Below are 20,578 nucleotides of genomic sequence, written 5' to 3'. Positions count from 1 at the left end.
AAAAACCCAAAAAACAAGCTGACTCTGAAAGACAAAATTTCTTCCTAGTCTCTCCAGGGGCTGCCCTCAGGACCACAGCCCCTTTGCCCGCCCCCAACCCTCAACATATCTGCTCCCACACCAGAGGTAACTTTTCTGTGGACCAATAACACACCCCGTGCTCCAAGCGGTGCCAATATCAGATATATTATTTTATTATTCGTTCGTTTGCTTTCCATGGCAAGTGAAAAAATAATTTAAACCAATTATATGTACAGAGGCTTGGTTAAGTTTTCCCAAGAACTTCCAGAAAGATGCCCAGCCCGTTAGATAGCAAAGAAGAGTTGCCCTTAACATCTATACAAAACTCCACCTATAAAAGTCTCACGTGTAGAAAGGTTTCTTTATTATAAGCATCATGTTTTGGGAACAGGAAGGGGGTCAGGGTGGGAGGCGGAGGAACATGTGCAGGGTGGGGGTCCACACACACCTGCCCAGGGGCCATCCTGGGTGGGGAGGCTGTGGCTGGTGGGGCTCAGGGGATCTGCAGCGGGGTCTCCAACATCTCCATGAGGAAGGTGTCGATGGGCGTGTCCCCGATGAGCTTGAAGAAGAAGAGATGCTCCAGGCACTTCAAGCCGATGGAGCGCAGGGCTGGGAGGCGCAGCAGCAGCTTGGCAAACCTGCAGGGAAGCCGGGGAGGGGTTAGGACCCGGGCGCCAGCACGCCCAGGGCAGCTGCTGGCAGAAGGCAGTGCGTTTGGTCTTCTCGACCGATCTGTGATAGCAGAGAGCCTGGAAGGGGAGACTGTCGGAGTCAGAGAATCTCTAATCCTAGGGAGCTTCAGAAATGGGCCAAGGGGCTAATCTTCTTAAAGGAGGAAGTTAGACCCTGAGGCCTCTTGAGAATCTTTTGAATTCTGTGGCATGTCCCCCATTCCTGGTGGGCAAGAGGAGAACTAGTTGCTGGCATGGACTCACGTCTCCACCCCTAACCAGCTGTGCTCCTCACATTCTCGGGGAGGATTTGCCGAAGCTCTAAGACCAGAGCACGGCACACTGCATACACTGCACCCATGGTTGCTGTCCTCCTCAGATGAAGTTAGCTTGAGTCCCTACTGTGCGCCAGGCATTCCGCTGGGTTCTGTTGAGCTCGCAGGATTAGCAGTTCTTCTCTCCTCAGCAGACAATGCTTTTCCTCACACCACAGGCGCTTTATGCAACGAGACCTCAATTTGCCTCAGTTTTTGTTTTTGTTACCAATTTGTAAGACCAGCTTCTTAGTCAGTGCTTACCTTTAAGTTAGGAAGAGAAGGAGACAGAAAATAGTAGTCTCTGCCTCTGAGAAGCCCGTGGTCTCTTGCATACACACTCACACATACACTCTCACACACTCTCACACACACTCACACACTGCCTCCCACACATGTGCACATACACCCTCACCACTGTCAGATATACACAGATGCACATGCACAATACCCTCATACACACCTATACACACATTCTCATACACACTTACACATGCCTCACACATGCATGCATGTGCCTGCACACACACACCTTCACCACTGTCACACGGACACATGCACACACACACATCCTCCCACACACCTCTACACACTCACTCATACATTCTTATGCATGCTCGCACACAATACATGCCTCATAAACATGCGTACACATCCTTACCACTCTCCCCCCACACGTGTGCACACATTCACTCACTCTATTATACACCTCACACACATACTTGCACAATGCTCTCACATGCGTGCACATACTCACACAAGTGCATGCACATATTCATACACACTTTTGTTTAATTAAGGCCCTTGCTTGTGAGGTTCACCAAAAGGTGAGAGGCCAGTGTGTGGAAGAACTGGCCTCCCATCTGCACATCCTTTTTAGCCCCCTCCAACTGTGACATTTTCCAACTTGCTTCTGGGGCCCCTCTTCATCTCTCAAAATCCTTTTTGCCAATAAAGCTTATTTTAATGCTATTAACGAGAACTGGAAATCAAGCAACTCTCCTTACAACTTCCAATAAAAAGTACAGGGACCAAAGCCACATCAGTCGCTATGGCTTTACAGCAGAGACTCCTGGCTGGGGTGGGCCTTTCCTGGGTGTCATGACATCATTTCATGAGAAGGTTCGTGAATTTCATGAAAATTCAAATTGGAATTTTAATACTCCTTGAAAATGCATATATTTCTATATTCATGCCACATGAAGTTTTAAGGAAATGGGGCAATATAAAAAGAATCTAAAATGGCACCATCTAGAAAGGCACAAATTACTTCTCTACATGGAAAACTTAAAGGTTTAAGCAAATGCTAACACAAACTCTTAAAAATGTTGGTTATAAAGCCTCTGAATGCATCTGACTGGCGTCACCCTGCAGCGAAGAGACCATTAGATAGAGTTGGGAGGCTGGGTTCCTGCTGGTGGCTGTGCCATGAAGTATGGAACTAGGCAGAGGAAGTCACTTCTCCATACAGTGCAAAGTTAGGCGGAGGCTAACTCTGAAAAGGTGTTTTGGATACTCTAAAAATGCCAAACTTTTACCATATATTAAAAGCTAAATACACAATAATACTGCTCTCTTTGCTGTCTGACCTTGATTTAGGAAACGAGATGAGGACGATAGAAATAGACACGCCCACTAATAGCCAGAGCCATGGGGGAGGCCATCACATTCCTCACTCATGGGTTTGGCAGCAAGGAGGATTCACAGCCTCTGAAGGTGCCCGCCATGGGAGAGTGAAGGTGCCTGCAAGCTCTGCCCGCTCCTGGTGTTGGAGCTCTGCCTTCCGGCTGAAGGCAGAACTCGGCCCCAGTGATGTGTACTTCTGAAAAGCCTCCACGGGGTGGCAGCACTCTACCACCGAGAAAACTGCCTTGACCGGGCCGTGCCAGGATCCCATTCAACCAGTTTCCACAAACCAGAGGTGAGCAGCCTTCAGCACACGTACCTACCTGGTTGAGCCGAGTGGCACCCCTGCTGTACCTGCTCAGCCTCAGGTGGTCATGCTCCGTCCAGGCTGTGCTGGACATACTCAAAGGACATGCAGGGGGCCCAAATTCTGCACCCCCTCCTGGAACTCCCAGGCTCTGCTGTGGTCCAGGCAACAAGAGTTGGCATCTCTCCCTAGTGCCTGGAGATAGCCCAGGGCCTTGGCACCCCTCCCTAGGAAAATGGATAAGCTCCAAAGTTTTAAAGTGATATTCATTAGAAACAACCTAACTGTCAACCACAGGGCAATGACTAAATGCATTGGGATAGATCCACTCTGTGAAATATTACAAAATCATTGAAAATGATAATTTCGTACTTTTCAATAATCTGGTAAAATGTCTAAAATGGCTAAAGGAGAAAAATAATGTGTATGATTTCATACTGTAAATACATATTTCATTGTTTACATGCATTGATACATAAGGATACTGAAAAGAAATATACCAAAACAAAATTATAATCAATTTCTATTACCTGCTTTATTTTTTAAAAATATTTTCCTTATTTCTTACCAAAGCATGCTGTGCTTTTATAATCAGGAAAAAGAGAATTTTGTTTTTGTTTTTTTAAAGAGATAAACAGCATGACTTAGATCCAATTCCAGGAAAAGGATGAGTATGAGCCTTCTTATTCCTAACACTCTGCACACAATATGTGCTCCAAAAAACATGTTAATATTGCCTTAGAGCTGGGAGGTTCAGTAGAAATCATCCACCAGGGGCCTTCAGTTAGCTCCCACCAGCTGGAGGCTGAGCTGCTGCTGGCGGCCGGCCCCGACCTGCTGGGTAGGGCTCTTTCAGTCTCAACCATTGCAGGTGTAGAGGACACTGCCAGGCGTCCACTACTTCCCTGGCATGCAGCTTTCCACATCCTCAGTCTCCTTTGCAGCTGGCTGGGCTGCGTGACTAAGTTGTAGCCAATGGAAGTGAGTGAAGAGATGGGAGCCCTTTCCAGGTCCAGGTCTTGCCCATGGAGCCTCACTTCTGTGCTCCACCCCCTCTCTCCCCTTCCACCATCTGGATGCAAAACACAATGTGGCTCTGGATATGGTGGAGCCCCAAGAAGGAAGGAGCCTGGGTCCCTGAGTGATGGCAGGGAAGAGAGTTGCCTCTCTGAACTGACCTCCCAGGACTGAATTGCCAGCAAGAAATAAACTTCTAGTGTGTTCACAGCTACCAACATTTGGGGGATCTGTGATCACAGCTAATCCTCCTGATACGCAGCCCTGCCCATTCGTTGTACCGAAGGCTGAAACCCACCCACTCCCATGTATTCATAGCCTCCGAGAAACCCAAAGCCCAGCCTCTTCTGGACAATTGATCAACATTGGCTTATGATCCAGGAAAAACGGCTGAAAAGAAATTCCTTCACAGAGGAAGGAAGGTCATTAGTGAGAATCGGGAGCATATAAAATTAATCCTAAAAACAAAACTAATGTCTTTCAGGCAGTTTTTTCAAGTTTCATTTTCAGTTTTCTGTGAAATTTGAGGATCATATTCTCTCTCTTTAACTAGAGTTAGCAGAAGAGGAAAACTTTTATTTAGCTGTGCTTTAGGGGAAATATTTGAGAAAAGTATTTTTGTAACAACTGAGGAATACCTTTACTGGTAGATGGCCTCAGAGATCTTCTGACCAATGTCTTCCTTTTCAGACAAGGAGTCTAGACCCAGACCCTGCACCTTGCCAGAGCCCACACAGATGGCATCCTGGGGGGCAGTAGTCACCTCTCCTGGCTACCAAAGCCTGCATCGTCTACTGCAGGGGCCTTTCCATTGGGCCAGAGCAGAAGGCAATGCAGTCACACTGACAAGAACAACCTCTTTGAAATCAGACAGACACATCCCAGCTCTACTGTGCACCAGCTCTATAACCTTGGGCAAGTTCCATACCCTTTCTGAGCCCAGTGCTTCATTAGAAATGGGGGATAATGATACCCACATTCGTTCATCCATTTGCTCGTTCACTCAACATGTAAAGATGTATATTATTTGTCAGGCACAGCTCTAGGCTCTGATGCTAAAGTGGTGAACAGTGAACAAGACAGACAAGACCTCTGGTTTCCTGGAGCCAATGCTTTAGTGGCTTCCAGCTTGTTAAAAAGATTAAATAACATTGGAAAAAATCTAGACAGTGCCTGTTGCCCACTGCCATTCATTCATGGAAGGAAGGAGAGCTGCTGCTGTTAGTACATTCTTCCAGCACTCCCTCACCTGCCTGGTTGTTCCGGATACTTCTGCTTGGTGTAGGCCTCGAGGGTGGCATAAACCTTCTCTCGCAGAGTCTCTACCTCAGAGGGGTTGGACAGACCCTTGGCATCTGAAAAAGATGACTGATTTAACCTTTGGTGACACACCTCAGGGGGATACCCTCCCACAGATGCAATACCCTTTCACCTTGACCATCTGCCCTAGAGTTGCTAGATGGGGAACAATTGTGAAATACACAAAGCTGGTCCTTTGTGCCCACCAGCTGTCCTTTCCGTGCCCAACCTACCCAACAAACTCTTGGGGCAAAGGCACCCACCACTGACTCCAGGAGGAGAGTTTTATTTTATCCAGGCCATTCTAGAAATATTACCTTCACACGTGTTGAGTGCCTACTATGTGCTAAGCATGGACTGTGTGATGAGATAGGGTAGAAAAACCTGATAGACCCATGTTCTGCATCAACTAACTAACCATCTAATCCAGGATATGAAACATGTGCATGAATTACTATGTAATTCTCAATACTCATCTTTCTTGACCCAGAGTGGCATCCGGCAAAGCTGATCACTTCCTCCTTCTTGAAATTCTTTTCTTCTCTGGGCCTCCAGGACACCACCCTTCTGGGTCTCTGCCTGTTTCACCCACTGCCCCTCCTCAGGCTGCTTAGCTGGCTCTTCCTTTACTCCCTAACCTCTGTGTGATGGTATGCCCCAGCACTCAGCCCTCAGCCCTCTTCTCTGCCCTCTGTTTACTTTCTCCCTGGATGAGCTCGTACCAGGCTGACAGCTCTCAAATGTGCATCTCTGGTCCTGGCTTCTCCTCTGAACTCCAGGTTCATATAAACAATTGCTTCCTGGGCAGCTACTCTTGGATGTCTATGATCCATCTCAGATTTTAATGTCTAAAGACCAAGTCCTGACTCCTGCTCACTCACCCTTAGAACCTCTATCTCAGTAAATGGAAATTCCATTTTTCTAGTTGTTCAGGAAAACCAAACAAAAAACCCCTGAGAATTATATTTAATGCTTGTCTTTCTTTCATACCCTATATCTAATCCATCAACAAATCCATTGGCTTTGCCTAAAAATTTATGCAGAATCTGACCACTTTTTACCACTACCCTAGACCACTGTCATCTCTTGTCTTCCTCACCTGCCCCCAAACATGCACATTCCACACCCATTCACAGAACTTTTCAAGATGGCTCTAGAAGTAGACGCTACAAGGAGTTGACTCTCTGCCCTCCCCAAGGACAGGTTTCCTGGCCTGCTTCCTCTGGCTCAGCTGAGCTAGAGGACCAGGGAATGTTGGAGCACTGGAGGCTGACCGTGGAGGAGGGCTAACCACTACATAGTCACCTGGGTTAAACAGCACGATGGCTCGCAGACACCCCAGCTCAGACTTATCCATCTGCATGTCTTTCATTTTGGAGACCAGCTCAGTCAGAACTCTGTTCACAGGAAAGAATGGCAGGTGATGAGAAAATCATGAGTTCCAGGCTAAGGGCTGATAAAATGAATGCAAGCAACATTTATTATGTACCCATCCTGTTTTCCAGATGATGCGCCAGGTACTAGGGGCACAGAGATGAATAAGATTACAGTCCCTGATCTCAAGGAGCTCACAGTAACTGAAGAAACAGATATGGAAATAAATACAGCAAAACAAAGCCAGTAATGGCGGCGAGTAAAATCCAAGGGAATACCACCACGGAGGAGACAGTGAACTCTGGGTGGGGGCTGGAAAGGCAGACTAGAGGAGTTTGAAATGAGCAGAAATGCAACAGCCAAAGCAGGCTGAAGGCATCACATGTCTGCAGGAGTACAGCAGAGGACAGCATTCACTGACAGGGTAGAAATCTCCAGGCACCATGAGGAGGGCTGAGCCACCCAAAGACCATATTGGTCTCTGTCTTGAAACATGTTGTGAGAAAGGGAAGGAGAGAAGTAGAGACATCTTAGATGGACAGGCACATGGCCCTAGAAGGTCATTTATGATGGAAGTGGAAAGGAGCCACGGGGCCCTGGTGTTGGACAGAGAGACTAGTTTCAACCTTATCTTCCTCTCTCCCAGTTCTCCATCCTATCACCCGCAAGTCATTCATCTCTACTCATTTCATTCGTCTTCTTAAGTCACATGGCTTAATTTTCCTTTAGCACCATTTAGGGCACAGAATCCTGGACTGAGGGTGTCATTGCCTGACCAAGGTGGGTCTGCTTCTGTTACAGACCTTCCCCGGATATCCTGGTGCAGAGTCCAGCAAAAGCCTCAGCTCATCCTTCCCAGACTCCTAAAGTCAGATCCCGGACCCTGATCTCCATCTCGGCCCCCTAGGATAAGCAGTTCAACCTCCCCACCCCCAACTTACTAGGTAATGTCAATAATCCAGTCTCTTCTTTGGAAATCCACAGGGACAATAGATTCTCCCAGCTGCCCAGCAACTATGCTGGCCTCTGACTGGCTCTACTTCATTGTATCAACCTTTCTTCTAATCCTTCTCTCATTCTCCAAGTTTATGTTCTCATGTGCTTAATGGTCTCTGCTTCTTGCCATGTGCAGCTGTTTGAGCTGTCCATCCTATATCCCAGGACTACCCACAGGTACACGCACACACATGCACACATGTATACACATACACACACAAGCACTGGAAGCAGAAGAGAGCCACCTGTCAAAGATGGAGCCAACCCCAGCACTGTGGGCACTGCTCCTGTGGACGTGTAAACCCGTGGCCAGAAGGATGCCATCCTGCACGGAAACTGAGCGGTGGGAGAAGGAGGCAATCAGCAATTCATTCCACCCTGCAAGGATAAGAAAGAGACCTTGAATGAAGACCCAGCACATTCTTGCTTCATTGATAATCATCCAATGCATGTATTACTATCCCCACTTAATAAAAGCAAAATCAGAAATTCAGGGAGTTTAAAAACTAGTTCCAGACAACACAGCTAATTAGTGAAGAAACAAAAGATAAGGCTGGGGTCCCCTGACTTGTGGCTCTGCACATCCCCTACAGTCTCCCGAATGCAGCCCAGAATGGCAGCTGGAGGACAAGAACTCTTTTTTTCCCAGTCAGTCAACAAATATGGATTGAACACTTAACAGGTAATAGTCACTATGTTAGCTGCCATGATTGATAAAGTGACTATACCTTGCAGTCTCTGCCCCCAGGACCTGACAACCTAGTTTTATTTCTTTGGCATTGTCTAGTAGCACCCAGCACAGTATGTAGCTTTCAGTCGACACTCAGTGATTCCTCATTATCTAACGCGGCTGATATGAGTGGACTGGCTCCCAATGCTCAGCCAATCTTCAGAAATTTCCCACTGGCTCAGTGACAAAGAGGAGATATGGCACATGTCAACTGCACAGTGTCCCAGAAATGGGAGGCAAGAAAGAATACAACACATAGAATCTTAAAATAGGAAGGGACCCTGGAATCCATCTAGTAAAGCCTGGGCAAAAATCTTTGGCTTCCCTTACTTCACCTGAGACATGGGAATATCTCTATTTTTGAATTTCATAACAATAATGAGGCACTGCTTCAGATTGTGCTCAATAACGATGATATAACTGTGTTTGAAATTAGTTATAAAGCCATGGTAAAATTTGCATGGAAAGAGTCTCACCCTCCGTTAACAAACGATGTCTCATTTGAGAATGAAAGGTTTTTGAGAGGACCATCCAAATTTAAGAGCCTACAAATAATATGAAAAAGAACAACGCTGGATAGGGTTATCCTGTCAGCTTGGCTGGGTTAGAGCTCCACCGGGTTACTTGTTTTAGGATCCCAAGGGTAATTTCAAAATGGCAGCCCAAAAGATTGTCCCAAGAAGAAAGGATCCCCGATATCCTTTACCTGCCCGGAGCAGAATGACCTGGTCCTCCAAGGTGAGGTCAGAGAAGTGGGGAATGCGCTTGGCCCATTCAACGAGAGTGAAAAGCTGCTTATCAGCAGCATGGCATATGTTGGTGACGGGGTCATTCGTCTGAAAAAGGAACAAGGTATTGTGAGGGACAGATTCCAGGACTCTAATACACCTCTTTCCCATGTACCACCCCATCTAAGAAATGGGAGATGATGGAGGTTGAAGACCACATACTGAGTTCTCCATGTTCATGTCACCATAGGATTCCGTCTTTGGTTCAACAGCAAGTTCAGCTTCTAGAATCCTCTCCACCGGCATATCTTCATGGCCACTACTGGCACATTCCGCCTCACTCTCGGCACGCTCACGGCTCCTCTGCCTTTCTTCTTGCACAGCTGGCATGCGGAAGTACATGAAGAGTTACCATAGGCCCAGGATAATGGTGGGAAAGTTAGTTCCCCACCTAAGCCTCAGTTTCCTCGTCTGTCAAATGGGTGTCATCATGGCACTGAATCAGGGATGTTGTAAGGTTGACAGATGAAACAAAGAAAGCAAAGCTATTGGCTTATGTCTGTGCAGAACCAACTATGGCTTCTTTAGTCCATATTCTTTCCAGTTCATTATGGTGACCACTCTGAGAAGTTTGCATTTTAAGTTTTAATAATCTCCAATTCTGTGCTCTTTTAATGAGCCTTACTGTCCCTGCAGGGTCCCACATCCTCCCTCTACCTGCTACATCTAACAAACCGTGAGCACGCAATGGTTAAGTAGTAAGCACGTTACTTTAAAAACTCCCTCTGTCAGATCCTATGCATCATGCTTGGCATTCACGTCCCATTAGGTCTGCCCCTGGTGCACCAGCCTGAACACAACATCACCTGATCTGACTTGTCAGGAAAGACCTTCAGGGAGCCATGTGGGTATTTAGTAAGTGAAGGGGTGGAGGAATGTCACTTAGATGACATTTCAGAAACAGCAGCTGATTTGGGGGGTGGGGAGGGTATATAGGCAAAGACATAAGCTGGGATTATCTCAGCCTCCCAAAATTTAGGGTTTTTATCAAAGTTCATTCTAACTCCCAGAACCCTCTGGATCTGTACATTAGGATGCAGGCAGGGCCGTTCTCCAGTTCTGTCCTCTTCCTTGAGACAACAGTCTCTTATGGGTTAATTTCCATCATCTAGAAAGCTATGGGTTCCATCTTGTTATTCCCAGTAGCAATAAGCAGAATTCAGTATTATGCATTTTTTTTAATCCCAAGAATCAAGAAAATTATGTTCTAGGCAGGTGGCTAACCTGGAACTCAGTGACAGCTACTCCTCTAGCAGCTATTATCTCTCTGCTTCTCTCCCTTCTTCCCCACCATCCACTCCCAGAAGCACCTCTTACTCTCTGAGGGGGATAAGGAGCCACAAAGGCTGCAGAAGGAACTGCAACCAGACACTGGACATCTAGTTTGTGATGCAAGCGATGTCACTGATCTCTCAAGGTAGGTCAGAGAAGGGTATGATTGCAAAACACAACTTATACTCTGAAGTCTCTGTAGAGATTCACCAAGAAGCCTCAGGATGAGAATGCTATTCACTGGTTGGGACAGAGTGATGATAGGAAGGAAGGAGTAAAGGAAGCAAGGGAAGAGAGAATAAAGCAGAGGAGGAAGAAAAAGAAGAAACAGAAGAGAGAGGGAAAAGTAGGAGAGAGAAGAGCAAAAACACGTATCTTGGAGTCAAGGAAATCTTTTTCAAAATGCTAGCACTTCCTAGCTAAATGACATCGGACATACTATTTAGCCTACTAAGCCTCACTTTCCCTATCTATAAAGTGGAGATTATAGTACTTAGCTGAGATTGTTTTGTGAGGATTAAATGAAATAATTATAAAAAAATTCAAAAAAAGGTAGTTATTTTTCCCTCCTCTGTGTCTCTCTTTATGCTCTTGGGCTTCTCCGGTCCTCTCTACATCTCTCTTTTTGGCCTCTTCCTCCCTCTCCTTATTTCTCTTCCTCTCCCATCCTTCCTTCCTGTCTGTTCTGTCAGTCTTCCTTCACTGTCAACATACAGCAACTATCATATATATTTTTATTATCAGATTTACTGGTTAAAGTTGAATGCTTCTTGTATTATGTTTTTCAAGTAGGTTCATGGGCTTCTATTTGTCTTAATTTTAAAAGATGGGGAAAAGCAACTTAAGTTCCTTTTGTAGTCCTCAACTGATTTCTTCTACAGATTTGTAACACTCCAGGAAAATAACCTTCAAGTTTCAAAGCAAATAGCCTTGGCTTAAGAGAATTAGATTCTAATCCCAGTTTTGCCATTAATTGAGCAACCCTTTGCTATCATTTCTCCTCTTTATTTTAGGTCATAAATGAGAAGTCAGATGTCTGTTGTTGGAGGAAATCTATGTGGCAGACATTCTGAGCTACCGCCACTACATATATTAGGGTACATCTAGGAGACAGTGGGTGATTTAAAATAGTAACAAACTCCTGCCTTACAACAGGATTTTATCCATTATTCCAACATATATTTATTGTGTGTATACTATAATAGCCAAAATTTATGGAGCTCTTTCCCTGTGTCAGGAATTATGCTCCACACTTTATATAGATTACATTTCATTTAATCCTCACAATAACCCTCTGAAGTACTAGAAACTGCAGAGAAGTTAGGTAACCCGCCTAAGGTCACACAGCTAGGAAGCGGTGGAGCCAGCCTCAAAAATAATCCACTCTCTAACTGTCCAAACTACATCACCTGACCGGAAATCATGGACATAGACTACCCCAGAACCCCCGAGGATTGTTTGGTGGCCTGGAAGTTAGAGAGTTCCAGCCCTATACCAGCTCTGCCATTAGCTGGCCGTGTAAGCTTAGGCAGGGCCCTAGCCTCTCAGAACCTCTGTTTCTTCTTTCAGGAAATGAATGTGTTACATCGGAGAATAGCAAATGTCCATTCCAGCTTCACTATTATGTATCCTAAAAAGGCAAAAGGTCTTCGCCCCTGGCGCCAGGCAGGTGAATTCTGAGCCCACCCCAACTTCATCTCCTTCATTCTGTCCAACTCTCTAAAATTCCCTAGTCTCCCTCAATTATCTGTTCCATAATTCTATTGCTCTTGTCCTCAAGTAGGTGTCCAGACTGAGCCTCAAGTTCTGTAAATCAAGGCCAGGAATGATAGTGGTGAAGGAAAGGCTGTCTGGGTGCCTTTTGAAAGTGGTCTTTCATATCATGATATGAGAAATTGATTTACTTCTTTGCCTTCTCTTTGTCATGGCAAATAGTATCAATTCATTTAGAAATTTCTCTAAGAGCCCCTTTCACCCTCCTAATGTTTACTGCTCAGCTTTTCATCACTCTCTTTTCTTTACATTCTTTTTAAAAAGGCAGGAGTCAAAATTGGACCCAATTTTCCATTAAAGAATCATTACCATGCTAGATTAAAAGAAGGACCACCCAGACTCTTACAATCCACATGTCCCTGTTTGACTTACTCTTTTTTGTTTGTTTGTTTTTGAGGAAGATTAGCCCTGAGCTAACATCCGCCACCAAGCCTCCTCTTTTTGCTGAGGAAGACTGGCCCTGAGCTAACATCTGTGCCCATCTTTCTCTACTTTATATGTGGGATGCCTGCCAGAGCATGGCTTGACAAGCAGTGTGTAGGTCTGCACCCGGGATCCAAACCGGCAAACCCCAGGCTGCTGAAGCAAAAGGTGCGAACTTAACCACTGTGCCACTAGGCTGGCCCTCTTTTTTTTTTTAATGAAAGAATCACACTTTCCACCATTTAACTTGTGGACCTCTCTGACCCTAATGGAGCTGAGGGATATTCAGGTTGATATTTTTTTTGTTTTTATTGAGGAATAATTAACATGTTATATTAGTTTCAAGTGTACAACATAACGTTTCTATATTTGTATCTATTGCAAAATAATCACCACAAAAAGTCTAGTTAACATCCATCACCGTATATAGTTACAAATCTTTTTTTTTGTGATGAGAACGTTTAAGATCTACTCTCTTAGCAACTTTGAAATATACAGTAGAGTATTATTAACAATAGCCACCATGCTGTTCATTACATCCCCAGGACTTATTTATTTTATAAGTAGAAGTTTGTGCTTTTGACCCTTTCACCCATTTTGCCCACCTCCCACACATCCCAACTCTGGCAACCATCAATCTCTTCTCAGTATCTATAAGCTTATTGCGGGGGGCGGGGACGGGTAGATTTCACATAAAAGTGAGATCACTTGAGTTTTAAGTTGAGTTTTGAGAGAGAGAATTAGAGTGTGAAGAAGTAGAAAAGACCACTTCTCTGACGAAAGTGTTTCACTTTCCTTTAATCCATCTCATATGCTTAAGGATAATTATTATTTTTCCACGTCAACCTGAAATTTATATCATCTGTCCTGGGAGGGGCAATGAGCCCTGCATCAATCACACTCTTGCTGATGGGAGACACACTTCGGAGTCACTAATTCAATGTTTTGACTATCACGGTGGTGGAAGCTACAAAGGGTATCAATTCTATCTTGGTGAAGAGAAGGCAGTCTCCAGCAGCTGGTTTTTCACATCACATGTTCCAATCTAGAAGATCATTGACCCCTCTACAGCAATTATGACATGAGCATAAAGTAGGCACTCAATTCATACTTGATGAATGAATGAAGGAATGAATGAGTGAGTGAATGAGTCATTTTTTAGAAGCTCCTGCATTACTAAAACTTTTGTTCCAATATTCAGTTTAAACTACTCATCTATTCATTCAACAATTATTTATTGAATGTCTACTATGTGCTAGTCATTGGTGATATAGCAGTGGGAAAAAAAAGCAGGAAAAAAACCCTGCCTTTTTTGGAGACAGATACTAGACCAAATAAATATGTTAGATAGTGATAAGTGCTGTGGAAAAGAGACTAGGAAGTATGGGGGATGGCTGATGCAGTTTTAGACAGTGCAGTCAGGCAAGGCTTTACTAAGAAGTTAACAACGGAGGAAAGTGCTGAAGGGAGAGAAGAAGTGAGCCAAGCAGATACCTAGGAAGAGGGCATTCCAAGCAGACAAAGTGCAGACCCTGAGGTGGGAGCACCCTGGCGGCCCAGCAAAGAGACCAGGAAGGCTGAAGCAGAGACCTGGGCAGCCAGAACCTGTACAACCTTGAAGTCATAAACGAGACTTAGCTTCTTTTCTGAGTTAGATGGGAAGGCTTCAAAGGCTTTTGGTAAAGGAAAGGCTTGAGCTTACCCACTTGTTGAAAGCCTCCCTCTGTCAGCTGTGTTAAGGAGAGACTGTAAGACAACAAAGTGGGAGCAGGGAGAATTCTTAGAAGCCTGTTTGGATTATTACAAAAGATAATGGTGGCTTGGAATATAGGGGTTGCAGTAAAAGTAATGAGACATGGAAAGATTCCAGACACATTTTGAAGGAGAGAAAAGATTTCCTCACTCATTGAATGTGATGTTTGAAAGAAAGAAAGGAGTCCAGTGGTGTCTGGTTAGAGCAACTGAAAAATGGCCATTTCCTAAAATGGGGAAAACTGTGCAATGAACAGACTGGGGAGCACAGATTATCAGGAGTCCAGGTTGGGTCTGTCAATCTGAGATTCCTGTCAGATGTCAGAGTGAGGGCTGTCCTTAGTCCCAGAGGTCCTTCACACCCTGGCAGGAGAGGAGACTCGAGATGAGCTCTGATCCGGGAGTGAGAAGATGTGGTCTCTGCTCATTACCTGCCTTTGGGACCTTGGAAAACTCACCTCACCTCCCTAAGCCTGTTTCCTCAGCTGTAGAATGGTTAGGGTTGACTCAATGCTTCTGAAGGGCCACCTCCATCTCGGACATGCTAAGATTCCAATAACAACATTTGTTTTCCTTCTTGATAGCATTTTCTCTTAACAGAGACTCAAAGAACCTTTTCTTTCATTGGTCTTTTCAATCAGCCTACCCCTCCTCACAGAAAAGAAGTTCTTCACGGATGCGGAGCCACTTGGGACTGACTAAATTCCTTGTTTCTATTTCCTAGAGAGAGAGGCAAGTCTTTCTCACTCTGAAATCTATTGAGTCACCGTTTAGACCGTGTACCTGCTTGAATTCACAAGCTAATTAACTGTCCAATTCAATTTATTTGTGTTATTTAATGGAAAGACTTTTTGATCTTATAAATGAACAGAAAGCACCTTCAGATTGGTTTCTTTTTTTTTTTTTTTTGACTCTACAACAATCCAGCTAACCCATACTATAAATTGAAAGATGTAACAGTTTAAAAATCCGCAATGATGGTCTCTCTGAATGACAAGCCTAAGTCTGAGTATTGGTAATGCCAATAATTCCAAAAGACCTTGGAATACACCAATCTCAAAGGATTTGTAGCAGATCAAAGTTATAAAAACCCAGAGAGAGGAATCAAACCAGCAGGTTTCCCCAGGATGAGAGGGGAGAAACTGGCTCCACCCAGAGGGTCAATTTGATGTTCTCTTTGTAGGGCAGCACACTGGGACCCTCGAACCTTGGCTCTGAGACTTGTTGCCTGACTATCGAAGAGCAAGGGAGAGGGTCCAGTTTGGGGACCATAATCTGAGCTCCAGGAGATGATGGGTGAAAGAGGAGGAGGAAGATGTTCTTGCTCCCTTTGCCCTGAGGTACACAATTCCTAGGGCAAGGGGCATTCAATTGCAATACTTGAGAAATCATGGGACCCAAAGTCATCCCAGCCTCCACTTCAGACTTCTTCCTACATAGTCCAGCCTAGCAGGGCTCTTTCCTACATATTGAATTTGTCTCCAACCGTTATTTATATGCCAACAGCTCTCCCTTGAGAGGAGGGAGGGGCTGTGGGGAGCCTCACCTTCCCTCTTCATGCCCATGACAAGGCACTTCTGATAGCGACAGTACTGGCAGCGGTTGCGCTGACGCTTGTCAATGAGGCAGTCTTTATTATCCCGACACGTGTAGATGAGGTCTTTCCTTATGGTTCTCTTGAAGAACCCTTTGCAGCCTTCACAGCTGTACACACCATAGTGCTTTCCTGGTCACAAGAAAAGAACATTCCGTAGGTTGTTCTTGTGTTTATTTGGATCATTCATTTAAAAGAATCACTTGGCTCTCCCCCAGAGAAACTGGCACATCACTTGGGCACTGGGACAGGAGAATAACTAGCAGAGAATACAGGCTTGATCACAGGAACCAAACTAAGGCAGAGGAAATTTGCCTTTCCTGCTGTCTTCCCTGTGGAAGCGATTCTCTGGAATTGCTAATTACAGAGCATTATTAGAAAATTCCTGACCTAGGATTTTGTTTACATTTATTTTATCAAGGCAACTCTTGTGTTTAGTTAAGCAAAACGTTCTGCCTCCATTCAAGACATTAGTATACATAATATATAAAAATATTTATGCTCGTTAAGTATTATCTAGCAGGAAAAGAACCTCAGCTTCACTAATATTTCTCCATAATTGAAGCCCAAGGACTTAGGAACTCCACTTAAAAGTATTATCCTTCACCATAAACTATGCACAGGATCCTAAGTTTTGAATTTTGTAAACGCTGTTGCCTGTTGGAGAAATAAATTGGTATATGATCTTTATAGAGTAATATGACATGCAATCTTGAGATATGACATAAAGATCTGATGGAAGGTGGTTTTGCTTGATCCAGAATAATTTGTTACATGTTTCATTGCCTTTATTACCTGTTTCACACATTCAGTTTTCAGTGACCCCAGCCGGGGATGGCTAATTTGTATCTGGAGATCCACCACAACCATCCCCTCACAGGCATCATTGAGTCAATCACAATAGTCTTTCTAAGTAGAAATCTTCTCACTACAGCCAGCTATGCTCAATTGATTGGACTTATGGGACTTGAAAAGTAAAAAGTAATAGATAATTCAAAACATATCTATGTCTGATTCTTGAGTATCATATGTGATGCCATTTAGCTACAGACCTGACATCGCTGTCCAATTCTGTTGTATTTAGGCTGATATTAAAGTGAATTTGAAATCTCTGAGAACTAGGAAATGGAAAATATCTGCATCCTGGGACCTTACATTTCAGAGGAAGCCTAAGATGAAACAGTAGCTAGAGATAGCCCGCCTGATGAAAAGTCAGTCTGTGCCTGATCAGTTGACTATACTAATTTAGTGAACTCACAGCAATAATAAATATGCAATTTTATCTTGGGCTCAACAAACCTAATGCTCTCAGCTCTGAAGTATTTGTCTTTGAGAAACATGGGACCAACTTGTCGTTCTCATGTCTTTTCAACATATGAATGAACCTCCCAGACTTTCAGCTAAACCATAGCACAGAAAACTCTGTCAGGGTATGGCTGGCACTTTGTTGCTATGGCAATGGCCAAGTCTGCATGACTTGACAACAACTTTCTGAGAGCAAGCAAACATCAGCCATGCAGCTAAGTAAGTTCCAGGCACCGGGAACTTTCAATGGAGTGACATTTTGTTGTAGCTTTGGTGACAATAAGAAGATGAGGAAATATGCAGTCAACCATCATGGACAGCTATAGAAAAGAAGCTTCCCCATCTTCTCATTCATTGAATCAGAGATTCAAATGCCATCAAGATTGGTGGGGTGGGAAGTGGGGGGCAGGAATGACGGAGGAAGGGAAAGAAGTCAGGAGAGAAATAATTTGGGCAAAGGTGGAAGAGGATTGGAGAAGATGAAATCACTGAAAACACATTTATTTCCACCCATGAAAACATGTTAAAAACCTAGAATGTTGCAGAAGGAAACATGCTAAAATATTAAAGGGCTTATCTTCATGGGGGACATTATAGATAACATTTTTAGTTTTCTTTTGTACTTTTCTAGTTATTCCAAATTTTCCACATTGGTATATACTTTTTAGAATTACAATTTTTTTTTTTTAATTGAGGAAACTCTATCTTGAGATACTTGCTAATCACAACTTCTCTATCCCAGGTACACATGCGACCCAATAACTCCAGAAAAGTTCTTCTGAAATGCTTCCTATAAATCTAATCCTCGGAAATGAAATCATACTTTAAATTCATCAAGAATACAGGCTATGAACACTTACAGCCTGAACCCCATGCTGGACCACACTAAAGGGCCTTTTTCCTTCATTGGATACAAAGCAGCCAGGAGGGCAGTGGAGCAGGTACCTTCTCTGGGAGCCTCGTTGCATGGGGCACTGAGAAGGGGCGACTGCTTCTGCACATACCTGAGGATCTGTCCCCACAGATGGCACAGATGTGTTTAACCAGAGATCCAGGGCTGGTGGACGGGTAGTTCATGTTTCCAATCCCAGGAAGCCCTGGCAAAGGCTTGATGTCCTCTGAAATGCTGACACTGTTGACCACATTTAGCTACAAGAGAAAAAAATACAATAAAACACCGAGCCAGGGTAAACCCAATCCCCGAGAGCAAAGCAACAAGGGCATCCTCGAGAAAAGACCAGTTCTATTTCAAGAAGTAGTTTCCAAGGATAGAGGATCTGACACTGCCGATGGGGATATGAGTGTAAGGGAGAAAAAGAGTGGCACAGAGGAACTAAATCATTTCTAGAAAGCCAAAACCTAACTTGAAAATCACAACACATCTCCATCAGAGCTCCCTGCTTGTACTCATTTTATGCGTCTGAGCATTTGAGCTAGAAATCCACGCTGAATGGCACACTTAGGACAAGTCAGCTGTGTGTTTTTAAATTTTTTATTAACTACTGACTGCCTGTTCGGGAGTGTTCCAGGAGGAGCTATGGCCTCAGGCAAAAGACTTAGACTCCTAGAGAGCCAAGCAAAAAATGCAAATCCATTCATTTAGTGAATAAACAGTCACCTAGTGCTCCCCATGCCAGGTACTGTGCCAGGCTCTGGGGTACAAAGGTGAATATAGATACACGCTCTTAAGGAATTCACAGGAAGATGGAGGAGAAGATATGTGTAGCAGTCATCTCAATGAGCACACTGAGGATGCTAAACCAAATGCTCAAATCATTGCAGTAGCATTGAAAATTAGGTAGAAAGCCTCAGACCATGTTTTTGAACTTGTCTGTAAGGAACAAATTATCTTCCCAGGAAACTATAAAATCTGGAGAGCCAGAGGCTGTCTGCTTTGTCTTCCCAGTGCCTGATGCGGGCCCGGCACATCAGCGGGAGTCAGTAGATTTGAACGGCTGAATAAATGAGCCCCTCTTCTTGGCCCTCATCACAAGTTAACATTAGGTCCTCACCACCACGTGCCCCCGTCTCCCAGTGCTTTTTGAGACATGACTGAGCAGCCCCTGCTATGGGTTTGTGTTCATCAAAGAAGAGTTAAATAAATATGAGCCAGTCATCCAATAAGCAGCATTTCTGCGTGCCCATGGGTACAGATCAACACTCGAGGCCTGAGAAGGGACATATAAAATCTAGAAGATCTGTCACTCATTCCTCAAAATGCACAATCCCATTGAGGAATCAGGACATGCACAAAAATTAAGAACACTTACAAGTAAATTCAAACAAAAGTGGTGTGGAGTTTGCGTATGTTTAAGTGTCCAGTAGAGGAGCCTGGTGAATATCTGGGGTGAAGCGGAAGTCCACTGACTCCTGGATGGTCTGTGTGAATTTTCAGGCAGATTGCCTAACCAAAGTGACTGCAGTTCTCAAACTGAACCAAAGGAACCCAAGGTAAGATTTTCTTCTCTATTGAAGGCCTTTGGGACAGAAGGAATGATCAATAAAACATAAAATAGAACAGAGCCTGAGTTAGGTTCCTTCTAAATTGACCAGCTTTTCAATTCACTAAGCAAATATTTATTGAGCACAGGGGGTGGGCAGAGGCTCTGGGTTAAATGCTGCGAGGGATGCAAAAGAGAAAAGACATAGCCTTCAGCACATTGCCTTGAAATCAAAGTCACCAGGAATTTTTAAAAATTAATTTGTATGAAGGATGAAAACACATATGTGATGGGAGAATTCTCTCTCTTCTTCTCTTCCTCCCCGCTCCTCTTCCCTCTTTTCTGTACAAGGCTAAGACAAGACATCTAGGTCTTAGATCCAGTATTTTGTTTTGTTTTGGTGTATTTTGATGGCTGTCAACCCTGGATGTACACCTGGGAGCTGTGAAAAACACTAATGCCTGAGCCCCACACCCAGAAATTCTGATTCAATGGGTCTGAGGGCCATTGGTACTGGAATTTCTGGAAGTTTGCCAGGTAATGCTAATGTGCAGCCAGAGTCAAGAATCACTGATGTAGGGGGGGAAACATCGCTTTGGAGCCACACAAGCCTGGTTCACTCCCAGTCTGCCCTGATTGGCTGCAGGACTTCAAAGAAGTTCTTGATCTTCTTTGACCTTTAATTTCCTTATCTGTAAAATGAACATAGTAACCCTCATTTACAGAAGCACTGGGAGGATTAGATGAGATCATGATGTAAAATGCCCACCACAGTGCCCCAGCACACAGTAAGTGTTCCATAAATTGTAGCTATCATCATCCCAGTAAAATCTGGTTAATTCAGACAAGAATTTTGAGTATTTATTATAAGC

The 20,578-nt window shown here is 44.2% G+C and overlaps 1 protein-coding gene across 4 annotated transcripts in view; it reads right to left on the bottom strand.

Annotated features, from left to right (window-relative positions):
• Nucleotides 1-363: 363 nt before the first annotated feature.
• Nucleotides 364-20,578, bottom strand: part of RXRG (retinoid X receptor gamma) — a 47,063-nt gene continuing 26,848 nt past the window's right edge. For 2 of the 4 annotated variants that reach the window (XM_023640805.2, XM_023640807.2), the window contains 8 exons: nt 18,270-18,414; nt 15,913-16,092; nt 9,309-9,469; nt 9,065-9,194; nt 7,874-8,006; nt 6,564-6,655; nt 5,209-5,314; nt 364-662 (listed from right to left, as the gene is read on the bottom strand). In XM_023640805.2, coding sequence (XP_023496573.1) covers nt 515-662; nt 5,209-5,314; nt 6,564-6,655; nt 7,874-8,006; nt 9,065-9,194; nt 9,309-9,469; nt 15,913-16,092; nt 18,270-18,414 — 1,095 coding nt within the window. In that variant the 3' untranslated portion in view covers nt 364-514. The remainder of the gene's footprint in view (nt 663-5,208; nt 5,315-6,563; nt 6,656-7,873; nt 8,007-9,064; nt 9,195-9,308; nt 9,470-15,912; nt 16,093-18,269; nt 18,415-20,578) is intronic. The other 2 variants (XM_023640806.2, XM_070266801.1) reach the window with 2 other exon arrangements.

The sequence above is a fragment of the Equus caballus genome, chromosome 5 (assembly GCF_041296265.1).
Source record: "Equus caballus isolate H_3958 breed thoroughbred chromosome 5, TB-T2T, whole genome shotgun sequence".
NCBI lineage: Eukaryota > Metazoa > Chordata > Mammalia > Perissodactyla > Equidae > Equus > Equus caballus.
This window is presented reverse-complemented; position numbering and strand designations above follow the sequence as displayed.